The 13,142-nt window shown below is 41.7% G+C and overlaps 1 protein-coding gene across 1 annotated transcript in view; it reads right to left on the reverse strand.

The window, feature by feature from the left end:
• LOC132384941 (integrin alpha-3-like) overlaps nt 1-13,142 on the reverse strand; it is a 141,008-nt gene that overhangs the window by 52,368 nt on the left and 75,498 nt on the right. The window contains exons 8-10 of the mRNA XM_059956598.1: nt 8,830-8,918; nt 3,513-3,664; nt 2,843-2,926 (exon numbers count right to left, since the gene is read on the reverse strand). Coding sequence (XP_059812581.1) covers nt 2,843-2,926; nt 3,513-3,664; nt 8,830-8,918 — 325 coding nt within the window. The remainder of the gene's footprint in view (nt 1-2,842; nt 2,927-3,512; nt 3,665-8,829; nt 8,919-13,142) is intronic.

Here is a 13,142-nt window from a genome sequence, read left to right on the forward strand (position 1 = left end):
CTGGGCAGTACCTTCCAAATATCTGGACCTGGCTTGCACTACCTTACTTTCCCTTTTCTATTTTCTAATTAAGATTTATAATTTAAATTTTTATTATATTTACTTTGATTTGTACATCAGGGAGCGCGAAGCACAGAAACAAATATCACTGTGATGATTGTACGCTGTAGTATCAATTGTTTGGTGACAATAAAGTAAAGTAGTGAGGTAGTGTTCATGACTTGGTTCATTGTCCTTTCAGAGATCTAATGGTGAAAGGATAGAAGTTGTTCCTAAAATGTTTAGTGTGTGTTTTCAGGCTCTTGTATCTCCTCCCTGATGGTAGTAATAAGAAGAGAGCATGTCCGGGGTGATGGGGGACATTAATGATGGATGTCGCCTTTTTGAAGATGCCAGTCTATGCCAGCACTCCCACAAATCCCATTCCTTGCAACATAGTCTCACCCACATCCCCCTTAACACCAGCTTGATTTGCCTACCACCCAATTACAAAAGAATCAGAATCAGCTTTAATATCACTGGCATATGTCCATGATGGGGCTGACTAATTTTGCAACTCTCTGCGGCTGATTTCGATCCTGTGCAGTAGCGCCCCCCCCACCCCCCCCCCCCATACCAGACAGTGATGCAGTCAGTTAGAATGCTCTCCACGGTACATCTGTACAAATTTGCAAGTGTTTTTGCTGACAAACCATATCTCCTCAAACTCCTAATGAAATATAACTGCTTTCTTCCCTTCTTTATAACTGCATCGATACACTGGGTCCCGGTTAGGTCCTTAGAGAGAGATATTGACGCCCAGCAATTTGAAATTGCTCACTCTTTCCACTTCTGATCCCTTTCTCAGGACTGGTGTATTTTCCTTCATCTTACCCTTTCTGAGAAGTCCACAGTCAGTTCTTTGGTCTTACTGACTCTGAGTGCCAGGTTGTTGCTGCAACACCACTCAACCAGCTGATCTGTCTCACTCCTGTACGCCCCCTCGTCACCATCTACCAACTTTGGTTGTATCATCAGCAAATTTATAGATGGCATTTGAGCTATACTTAGACATGATGCCATGGATGTAGAGAGAGTAGAACAGTGGGCAAAGCACACATCCCTGAAGTGCACCAATGTTGATTGCCAGGGAGGTGGAGAGGTTCTTCCCAATCCGCATAGATTGTGGTCTTCCAGTCAGGATGTCGAGGATCCAGTTGCACAGAGAGGTACCGAGGCCCAGGTTCTGGAGTTTTTCAATCAGAACTGTAGGAACAATTGTGTTAAATGCTGAGCTGTAGTCAATAAGTAGCATGCTAGCATGCTGACATAGGCATTTGTATTGTCCAGGTTATCCAAAGTCGTGTGGAGAGCCAGTGAGATTGTGTCTGCCATAGATCTATTGCAGTGGGTCCAGGTCCTTGCTGAGGCAGGATTTGATTCTAGCCATAATCAACCTCTCAAAACATTTCACCATTGTAGATGTGAGTACTACTGGACGATAGTCATAAGGCAGCTCATGCTGCTCTTCTTGGGCACTGGTGTAATTGTTGTCCTTTTGAAGCAGGTGGGAACTTCTGAGTGTAGCAATGAGGGATTGAAAAAGCCTTTGACACCCACACCAGCTGGTTGGCACAGGTTTTCAGAGTCTTACCAGGTACTCCATTGAAGCCTATTGCCTTACAAGGGTTCACTCTTGACGTTGACCTTCATGACAGAGATCACAGGTCACCAGGTCCTCCAGTAGTTTTATTCTCCCTTTCAAAGTGAGCATACAAGGCACTGAGCTCGTCTGGGAGTGAAGCATCACAGCCATTCATGATGTTGGCTTTTGCTCTGTAGGAAGTAATGGCCTGTAAACCCTGCCAGAGTTGACTTGCATCTGATGTTGCCTCTAACCTTGCTCAGAATTGTTCCTTAGCTCTTGAAATAGCCCTCCGCAAGCCATACCAGGTTTTCTTGTACAGACTTGGGTCACCAGACTTGAATGCCACAGCTCTAGCCTCATCAGACTATGAACCTTTTGATTTGGGTATGTACAGCAAGTTCTTGTAGGCACGCTCTCGTTCACACAGGTTTTAATGAAGTCAGCGACTACTGTGGTATATTCATTCAGACTCAAAGATGAATCCCTGAATACAGTCCAGTCCTCTAAGCACTACTGCACCTCCCTTGTCCAGACCTTCTTGGTCCTCACCACTGGAGCTGCAGTCTTCAGCCAGGTGATCAGACTTCCCGAAGTGAGGGTGTGGAACAGCACGGTAGGCATTCTTGATGGTGGTGTAACAGTGGTCCAGTGTGTTGTTTCCTCTGGTACTACAAGTGATTTGTTGGTAATAGTTATTTAAAGATTTTTTTCAAGTGGACCTGGTTAAAATCTTCCAAAGTGATGGGGAAGGCATAAGGATGTGCTGTTTCATGACTGTTGATGCCTGTTGTTCAATGGAAAACTTCTCCAGAAAGTCTTTGGGATGTGGAAGGAAACTGGAGTGCTTGCAGAACCTCATTGGTCACAGGAAGAATGTGTAAACTCCACATAGAGACACCAGAAGACAGAATCAAAACCAAGCTGTTGGACTTTGAGGCACTTAATGATGCACTACTCAGAATGCACACACTCCATTGCTGCAGGTTACTATAACAGTGGACTCTTTGCATTCTTCGAATTACATAAATCTTAAGCCCTTGGTTTAAAAATATTGTCCAGCTTCTCTTCTGCTCCTCCCACAACATTAAATAGATTTTATTCTGAAACAAAGATGCAGCAATCCTTCCTCTATTGTTGCTCTAGTGTGATGCTTTATCATGTGTTGGAAATACCTCAGAATTTTAGAAAAAAGAATCAAAAAAGTTAAATACTTACCAGGGATTGTTTTTACAATTGTTAGGATCAATGATTTTTGGCCGCACGCTGAAAGTTTCATTTATATTAATAACTGGCCGAGATCTGGAAAGAAGATATATGTCATTAACTTTGGCAATTATACCACTGTTGCTCAAATAATATTTTATCCTTTTTTTGAGGACTGATGATTTGTGAGATGTTGGCTAATTTCCAATATCTTGAAGCCACAATAAAAATGTAATGTCAAAAAGGAACAGGCTTAATTGTGTTGCAAATGTCTTAGATCCACCAGGATTTCTTTCAAAAAATTGTTTTGCTCTTTATCATATTTAATAGTGTTTTTCTTGATGAATTCTCCTCTCCCCATATAGAATGGAAATTGCCTATATAAACTGGCACATTGTAACAACAGAGTTTAGCTGTCAGTGCCACTATAGAACTATAACTCTTTGTACCATTGATCTTTTATGTTTTGATCAAATCTTTTGATTCTGCTCAAACATCTCCCAAGTTTTGTAACCTGATCATGAGTAAAACTACTCAAAGTCAAAGTACTCTGGAAAATAACTTGCATGAGTTAAAATAGGGACTCAACAATGTATGCCTGTGCTGGTTCAATTTTCCCTCACTCTCTAACTCACTGATTTATTTCATGTACCATTTTCATTGTCACATCTTGATAATATACCTCAGTAAAACAGCCCTGTCAGATAACGTTCCAATTAGAAGGTCAGGATATCCATTGCTATCGACATCAAGCCCTCCACTGATTGAGTATCCAAATGTCTCGACACTCAGGTTACCACTCAGGTTACCACTCAGGTTTTCTCCACTAATTATCTGGAAAATTAAACATAAACACAGAATTTACTGTTACAATGCATCAGTGTTTATTTTAAGGGTTGGTTATGCTACAGATCTACCTCACAATCAAAAACTGTTTTGGCAAATCAAATAGCCTTTAACTTATAGAAAGTCATGGCACATTGGGAGACATAGCACATAAAAAAGTCCTTTGTCTCATTGAGTCTGTACCAACCACCAATCATCCTTTTACACTAATCCTACATTAACACTGTTTCCCAGAATTCTCCCACTCACTTAATTGGTAGTAATAAGCTACTGAACAGGAACAATTTGAAAATGTGAGGAAAAGTGGGAAGAAAACGGAAACCCACTCAGTAATAGAGATAATGAGCAGAGGGCAGGCACTCTGAGGTAGCAACTCCACTAGCTCTATCCACTGCTGTGCCACCCATCCATTTTAGTGTTTGCATTGGACTTCAACAATCAATAGGATAAAAGAACAGGCAGAAATGCAGATTTAAATTGCCCTGCATGTGTAGATAGATAGCAGAATCTGGACAAAGTTCAGCAAATATTAATTTTCTAGCTAAACCACCCATTTTCTAATTTTTTTTCTTGTAAAATTGTTCTTCTTAATTTAGCTTTAGGGATCAGGTCATCACTCTAATAAATATATGCTACATTTTCTATGACCAGTGAGTCCTAGAAACATAGAAAACCTACTGCACCCACAAAGCTTTGGCCCACAAAGCTGTGCCAAACATGTCCTTACCTTGGAAATTACCTAGTGTTACCCATAGCCCTCTGTTTTTCTAAGCTCCATGTAGCCATCCAGGAGTCTCTTAAAAGACCCTATCATATCCACCTCCACTACCGTCACTGGCAGACCATTCCACACACTCACCACTCTCTGCATCTCCTCTGTACCTGCTTCCAAGCACCTTAAAACTTTCATGTTAGCCATTTCAGCCCTGGGAAAAAGCCTCTGACTATCCACACGATCAATGCCTCTCATCATCTTATACACCTCTATCAGGTCACCTCGCATCCTCTGTCGCTCCAAGGAGAAAAGGCCGAGTTCACTCAACCTATTCTCATAAGGCATGTTCCCCAGTCAAGGCAATTCCCTAAGGTATGATGCCAAGAAGTACTCACGGTACTCCAAATGAGATCTAATTTGGGCTTTACTCTTGTTCTATCCTCCTGCATTCAAGTATTTTAGATAAAAAGACTAATGTTCCATTGGTCTTCCTGCTTATTTTCTGAACACATCCATGACATTTAAGTGACATTAACATGGTTCTGAATCTCTTTGGACAACCACTGTTCTGTTGCCTATTTGACCTCACATTTGTTTATATTGGAATGTATTTAGCAATTTTGCCTGTTGGCTTACTCTACTAATATAAAATTTAGTGCCTCTTTCTGCACAGCTTACGAAACTAGGTGTCTTTGTGGTACTGTCAAAACTTAGATAATTGGTATCGCATCGCATCATCTATGCTGCTTCCTTCCAAGACACCTCTGTGGCTTGTTTCAGAACCAGCCCATTATCTTCAATCTTCAATCCTATTATCTTGACTCTTAACACTCAGCCAATTTCCTGACCAAGGCGTTATTTTTTATTCTGTTCCAGGAGGCCAGAGATGATATATGGAAAGAAATGCAGAGTAAATGTTTCAGGTGAAACACCTGTTGAATGAAGGGGGGTTGAATCTGAAACATTGGCTTAGTCTATTAATATGACTTTGTAATTTAATGATACTGCCTGTCTTGTTTAGCTTTTTCCAGCATTTTCTGTTTTTATTTCAGATTTCTCAAATCCTTGGGTTTTAGCATTTACTGTAACTAACCGACTTATAGCAGGAATTTTATCTAATTACTTCTCAAAGTCTATATAAACAACATCTGTAGACAATTCCCTTCCTGGTGATTTAGCCAACACTTCAAAATATATTATCATAAGGCATGGCTTTCCCAGATGCAAGCATATACATTTAGGATTTTTTTCCTGCAGCCAGCAGATGGTGGTATTGTCCTGTACATATTCCTCAGGAGCTGCAATTTAATTACAGTGGATTCTGGTTAATTCAGTCCTTGATTAATCAGGACATGTGGGTGGCAAAGGTCAAGGGGTGGAGAAGAAGGAATCTGAAAGGAGAGGAGAATGGCCCATAGGAGAAAGGGATGGAGGAGGGGACCCAGGGGGAAGTAATAGGCAGATGAGAAGAGGTCAGAGTGGGGAACAGAGGAAGGGGAGGGGAATTTTTTTTACAGGAAGGAGAAATCAATATTCATGCCATCAGGTTGGAGTCTACCCGGATGGAATATAAAGTGTTGCTCCTTCACCCTGAAAGAGGAGGTCATGTACTGACACGTTGGAGCTGGAATGGAAGTCAAATCAGAATTAAAATGTTTGCCACCGGGAAGTCCCACTTGTGGCAGATGGAATTGAGGTACTCAGCGAAGCAGTCTGCCAACTTACAACTGGTCTCACCAATATAGAGGAGGTTGCATCAGGAGCACCGGATACAATAGACAACCCAGCAGATTCACAGGTGAAGTGTTGCCTCACCTGGAAGGACTGTTTGGGGCTCTGAATGGAGGTGTATGGGCAGGTGTAGCACTTAGGTCTCTTGTGCCAGGAGGGAGATTAGTAGGGAGAGACGAATGGATCAGGGAATTGTGGAGGGAGCAATCCCATCAGAAAGCGGGGAGCGTTGAAGGTAAGGATAGGTTTAGTGGTAGGGTACATAATTTGATGCGAGCTGCAGGACAATTTGTACATAAGGTGACTCTGACAGAAAATTATAAAGTGACAAAGTGACTCTTGGCAAGAGGAACTCTTCTAAGCAGTAGGAGGGCTTATGAAAATCCAGTAGGACAGTGACAGTGTAGAGTGTAAGTGCACGGGGGAATGAAGTGTGCTGTGAGCTGTGGAGGAATGGCTGATGTTGATGTAGTGGTGGTGGGGTGGGTTAATGCACGACAGGGGTAGGGCTAACTGAATGGATTAGAGTAGCTGGTAGGCATCTCAAATATTATGCACTCCTTAAATTACATTGCACTGCAAACCAACCAGAAAGATACTGAAAATAGACAGTACCAGTTTCCTGAGCATTGACAATAATCTAAACCTTCTTTTCCAACCTCCCATCCTTCCAAAACAATTTGTCGTGAACTCCTGAAGCTAGGGCAACAACAATAGCCTACTCATCTATTCATGAGCTGCAGAAATAGTAAAAGTGGTTGATGTCATCACAAGTTGTTTAAATGCCCAGGGACAAGTTAAGGAGAGAGTTGATACCAACATTTCTATACCTGTATGAAAATTGACTGTCACACTTTCCAGATTACCTCGTCTTGCTCTCAATTTTTAGCTTTTGAAAATTTGCTCACTGTGAGAAGAATGATTCACATTTATATTCTATTTTCCTACATTTCAAACATCCTGAAGTGTTTCACTTAAAATGTTTTGCTTCTGTTGAGGACACCACTATCAATGTAATAATTCCGGGCAGAAACTATTTTATAAGCAGTAATATTTGACAAGCAATGATGAAAATTATTAAACCAGGTAATCAATGAATTAGGTAATCTGTTCACATGGAAAGATATTGCTTAAGGCACCAAGATTGTATTCAAGTTCAGATTTATTTATCATTCAACCATACATGAATACAGCCAAACAAAGCAGCAGCCAAGATGCAAACAGCACAAAGCACATACAGTATTATCTAGCAAGTACATATGGTAGCAGTCACACAAAAAAATATAGTCCAAGACCCTAACTCCATGAATGTTGCAGCGGTCTACAGTTGAACTCAATATAATTTGTGTTCTGCCGAGTGAACACTGAGGAACAGCTTGGACACCTTGGACACCTAGCCACACAGCCTCCAGCACTCCGATGGAACACTCAACTCCAACGTCTCCCCCGGATGGGGCAGCCAGGTGACACCTCAGCTTGAGGCCTGGTCCTCGCTATGACTGAGGCCACACAGCTCCCCCACTGTCCGCTCCCCCATTCACCAATAAACCACTGAATCGAACTTGTAGCATTCCACACCACTAATGTCCAACAGGGTCTTGTGATCACAAAAAGGCGACAAAGGCAATCACTTGCTGTTAGACTGCACACTTTCTTCACGCACTGACACATCTCTGAGGTAGGCCGCATCACAGTTCACACCAAGTCCTTCAGTTTCTCTGCCAATGAGCAACCCGCTGATGGGGTAGACCTGCAGTACTTTAAGTTCTTAATGTCCAGCAGGATCTTACAATTAAAACACAAGTTTAAAATAAGACAATAACACCTTTGGTTGACCCCGTAGAAGCCACTGCATCCAAGCACATTGCCATTTTACTGGATGATGGTAAAATTCTTCATATTCTTCTTAGGAGCTTCCTGAGGTCTTTAACGCTCATCAGAAAAGTCAGATCAGGTCACCAAGGCTCTGATGTAACAAGCATTCTCCAAGTTTTCTTTGCGACGTAAATGCCAGCCTAGATCATGCTCTGATAGACTGCTTGAGCCCAAAGTCTGACAAGGAAGGTATTCACTTATCAGGTAAGTTGCTCTAACAAGTTAATCAACAAAAGAACTGGAGTTTGGAAATCATAAAATTCTTTTCAGCATTTCAAACAGTACCTCAGTACTTCACAAAATAAGCTTCCGGTTATTTACGTATGACAGTGGCACTCACTAGAAGGACACAGAAATCAAGGGCAGAATCCCAATCAATCCCCCCTCTCTCTGCCCAGGATAGACTTAGCTGACTTAGCTGCCCAGCTGACTGAGCTACATCACTGATTTAGGATTAAATCTGAAAAATATTTCAAAGCTAAACCACATGGAATTCCTCATTAAGAAATAAAGAAATTTTATTTTGCTGTTTTTGTAACTTTGTCTGCCCCCACTTTCTTGCAACTCAGGTAGTCTAAGCTTAAACATAGTTGCATTATCAAAAGGAAATTCTCCACTCAAAGATTGTGGAATTTGCCACCAGAGAGATGAATAGCACAGATCCATTTAAGGGAGATCTGGATATCTATGAGGCAGAAGGGCATAGATAATCTGTAGAGAGAAATAGATGAGCAAAAATGGAGGAGTGTCAAATGGAGCATAAACATTGGCAAAATGCTAGTTTGACAAATAGCTCTCTTCATTGCTGTGTGCAGTACACTTCAGAGCATACCTGACTAGGTTCAGGAGCCAGTCCGTTTTTCCCGCCATTGTAGATAAAAAGTTTACCATAATCATCATAAGGAGCTCCAATGCCAATATCTGTGGAAAGGAAACAAGCATTTTTGACTAATCCTTTACCGTGATGCATGCAGAGAATCACGCTGTGAAGTGGGAAAATTCACACAAATGTGTGACCAATAAAGACTGCAGGAATTTGCAGATGTTCCCTCTCTGCCATTAGCCTAGATATTATCAGGCAATTACATTTTTCAAACATCTCTCCGAGAAGGACGAATCAGACCAAATACTTAACCGTGACTGATCAAATCAAATTATATTTTTATTACATTGGATTGCAAAATTTTATTATTATATTGGGGATTATATTCAATACTTCCATGATCTTTGTTAAATTATCACACGTTTTCAGCAATGGTGATTAAAATATTTTGAAAAGAGAATGAGAGCTCTCGATGTGAATTATTTCCTGATATAAACAAACAATGGTGCAGCTATAAATGACCCTGAAGGGTCTCGGCCCAAAACGTCAACTGTACTTTTCCCATAGATGCTGCTTGGCCTGCTGAGTTCCTCCAGCGTTTTGGGTGTGTTGCTTTGGATTTCCAGCATCTGCAGATTTTCTCTTATTTGAGAGGTTATTTATGTATTTATTTATTTATTTATTTATTAATTAATTGATTTGGATACAGCACAGAACAGGCCCTTCCGGCCCTTCGAACCACGCTACCCAACAACCCACCGATTTAATCCGAGCCTAATCATGGGACAGTTTACAATCACCAATTAACCTACCAACCAGTATGTCTTTGGGCTACGGGAGGAAACCGGAGCACCCAGAGGAAACCCACATGGTTCACGGAGAGAACGTACAAATTTCTGACAGACAGCGGTGCAAAGTACTTTGTAGTACACGACAGCAGAACACATAAACCATATGCTTTGAGTTGAGTCCCCGTCCTGTATTGAGTGAATTGATAACAGCAAGAGCAACACTACACCATAATTGCTTTTGATGGTCTGGAATGGTGCCTTGGAATCCCATTGCCCATCATTATCCCAAACCTCTGATAGAACTGAAAATGTATAGAAATTCAGTGAAGGATGAGAACAGAATTGGGCTTCGCTGTGACACTGTCACAGATATATATATAGAAATAAGAGTAGTGAGGTAATGTTCATGGGTTCAATGTTAATTCATAAGTTGGATGGCAGAGAGGAAGAAGCTGTTCCTGAATCATTGAGGTGTGCCTTCAGGACTCTGTACTTCCTTCCTGAAGGAAGCAATGAGAAGAGAGCATGTCCGGGTGATGGGGGTCCCTAATGATGGATGCCACCTTTTTGAAGATGTTCTGGATACTATGGAGGCTACTGCCCACGATGGAGCTAACTATTTTACAACTCCCTGCAGCTGATTTCGATCCTGTGCAGTAGCCCCTCCCCCCACCCCCATAGCAGACAGTAATGCAGCCAGTTAGAATGCTCTCCATGGTACATCTGTACAAATTTGCAAGTGCTTTTGGTGATATACCAAATCTCCTCAAACTTGTAATGAAATACAGCTGCTGTCTGACCTTCTTTATAGCTTCATCAATATGTTAGGTGCAGGTAAGGTCCTCAGAGATGTTGACAACCAGAAATTTGAAATTGCTCACTCTTTCCACTTCTGATCCCTCTCTGAGGACTGGTTCAAGTTCCCTCATTTTACTTTTTCTGAAGTCCACAATCAGTTCTTTGGTCTTACTAACGTTGAGTGCAAGGTTGGTGTTGCGACACCACTCACCTGGCTGTTATATCTCGCTCCTGTATGCCCGCTCGTCACCATCTGAGATTCTGCCAACAATGGCAGACCCACCAAACTGGCCCTAGCTGGTCTTCAGAGCTTTTGCCTTATGAGGAGTGACTCATTAATTTAAAGTATTTCTTAATGATTCAGAATATGATTTGAAGTAATCAGGAATTAAAATACAAATGTAAACCACAATCAGCATAATTAATTTACCTAGAGGTCAGCATCATGGTGTAGCAGTTGGTATTGCTTTACAGCCCCAGCGATCAGCAATTGGGGTTCAATTCCTGTGCTGTCTGCAAGAAGATTGTACATTCTCCCCATGACTGTGTAGGTTTCCTCCAGGTGCTCCAATTTCCACCCACATTCCAAAGACATATAGGTTAGAGTTAGTACGTTTTGGGTATACTATATTGGTGCTGGAAGTGCGGTGACACTTGTGGTCTGCTGCCAACAGAATCCTTGGACTGTGTTGACCGTGATTTAAATGATGTAATTTGCTGTATGTCTTGACGTTTTGATGTACATGTGACAAATAAAGTGAATATAATCTTGATTCAGAACATGAGTTGAAGCAAATAGGAATTAAAATATGATTGCAAAATACAATAATACATGCCAACAATCTCGAGAAATATCTTCAGGTTTCGAAAGAGAAGGCATGTATAATCAGCAAAGTGACCCTGATGGAAATCTCTGGCATATTTCAATTAATTTATCAGATTCAGATTTATTTATCATATGTACATGTTTGCAGACAATGAAATGTGCTATTTTTGGCTTTGAAACAAATCCCAAGTTCACCAATGCTTTGCTGCAGCAAAACTCTCCCAGAGAGGAATTGCTTTGACCCCCAGCATTCCAGTCAAGGACTTCCTTCCTACTGCTGTTCCATGGAAATTTGACACGAAACATGAGCTGAACAGAGCTGAAGGGGAAACACATATTCAGGCTACCTGCAGATATCTACCAAGTGCAACGGGGGTGGGGGTGGGGGGTAAATGATGCAGATTCTGGCCTGAGAACAGGATTCATGAGTCCTCAACCATCATGAGGACAACCAGGAGGAATATTTCATCACTGCAGGAAGCAATGAAGTGAGGACCTGTGAAAGAATGATTTGAGCTGAGCTCCTAAACTGAGCAGTGTCCATTTTTGGGAATAATTGGTTACAAGTGCTTCTGGAGTGGGGGAGTGGGATGTGAGGCTCTGGTGGTACAACCAATCGCAGGAGAAATTACATCATCTCACCAGCTTGATATTATAGACAGCTCTTTCCAAAAAGACTGGGTTTGCCTGTCAATTTGATCCCAAAGCTGCTGGAATACCTGGTTCTGAAAGATGGATTGTTAATTGTGGAAAACCTCAGATTTCTTCTTGTTTTTTTAATACAGTAAAAGAGGAAAGTAATTTCATGGGATGTGAAGACAAACAGAAACCCCACAAAGTATTGAAAGACATCATTTGAGAACTTGTCACTTCAGAGAAGCTGCGGGAGAAGCCACAGCAAACAATATAGCACCTGAATGCTTTGAAACTGGTTGAAAAATTAAATGCATGTTGGCACCTTGGAACGTTTAAAGTTGCAACGTTTTGAACAGCCCCTTTAATCCTTCAATGGACAATGGGTGTATTCAGCTATGTGTTCTCTAGTTGAAAGATCAGCAGTTCCTGCAGCACTGCAATCAACATTCAAAGGAACACTCAGACATCAAAATTGTTGTAACAGATTGAGAGATTATAGCTGTGGCTTTCAGGCTTTTTAGCTGCAGTAACAGAGTCTATGTATAGAGCACACAAGAGAAGGTTCTGAATGCATTGTCTTTTTTTGATCATTACCAAACATTAACATTAGGATGTTATGGTACCGTAGTGGTTAGCACAATTACTGCTTGGGACATTGGAGTTCAGAGTTCAATTCCAATGCCACCTGTAAAGAGCTTGTACATCCTCCCTGTGAATGCATGGGTTTCCTCCAGATGTTCCGATTTCCTCCCAAAGACGTATCGGTTAGAAGGTTAACTGGTCACTGTAAAGTGTCCTGTGATTAGGCTAGGGTTATATAGGTGGGCAGTGCGGCTCATTGAGTTGGAAGGGCCTGTTCCGTAATGTATCTCTAAAAAAATCAATCTAACTGGACTTTGGGTTCGTGGGTTCTGATCTTTCTCCACAGAACACTGACAGTGGGCAAACTAAGCTTCAATGCACCCCTTACCCCATACGTCTGTATCTTGGAGTGTGCCAGTTGGCAGCATTCAGTTGCAGACATCTCCTTATGCTGGAAGAGCAATGTTTCAAGCAGAGAAGAGCAAGCCTTTCACCAGCTGGATGAGCACCCAGCAACAATCGATGTTTGTCTCAGTATACGTCCTTTGAAACAGCACAGGGAGCAGAGAGCTCTGCGCTATGGTTTTGACTGGGATGAGCCTTGGCACTTGGCGATAAGCAGCGTGCACGCTAAGCCATTTCAGAAAGCAGTTCAACTCAACCCATTGCTGTTGGACTGAAGCCACATC

This window comes from Hypanus sabinus, chromosome X1 (genome assembly GCF_030144855.1).
Source record: "Hypanus sabinus isolate sHypSab1 chromosome X1, sHypSab1.hap1, whole genome shotgun sequence".
In the NCBI taxonomy this organism is placed as follows: Eukaryota; Metazoa; Chordata; class Chondrichthyes; order Myliobatiformes; family Dasyatidae; genus Hypanus; species Hypanus sabinus.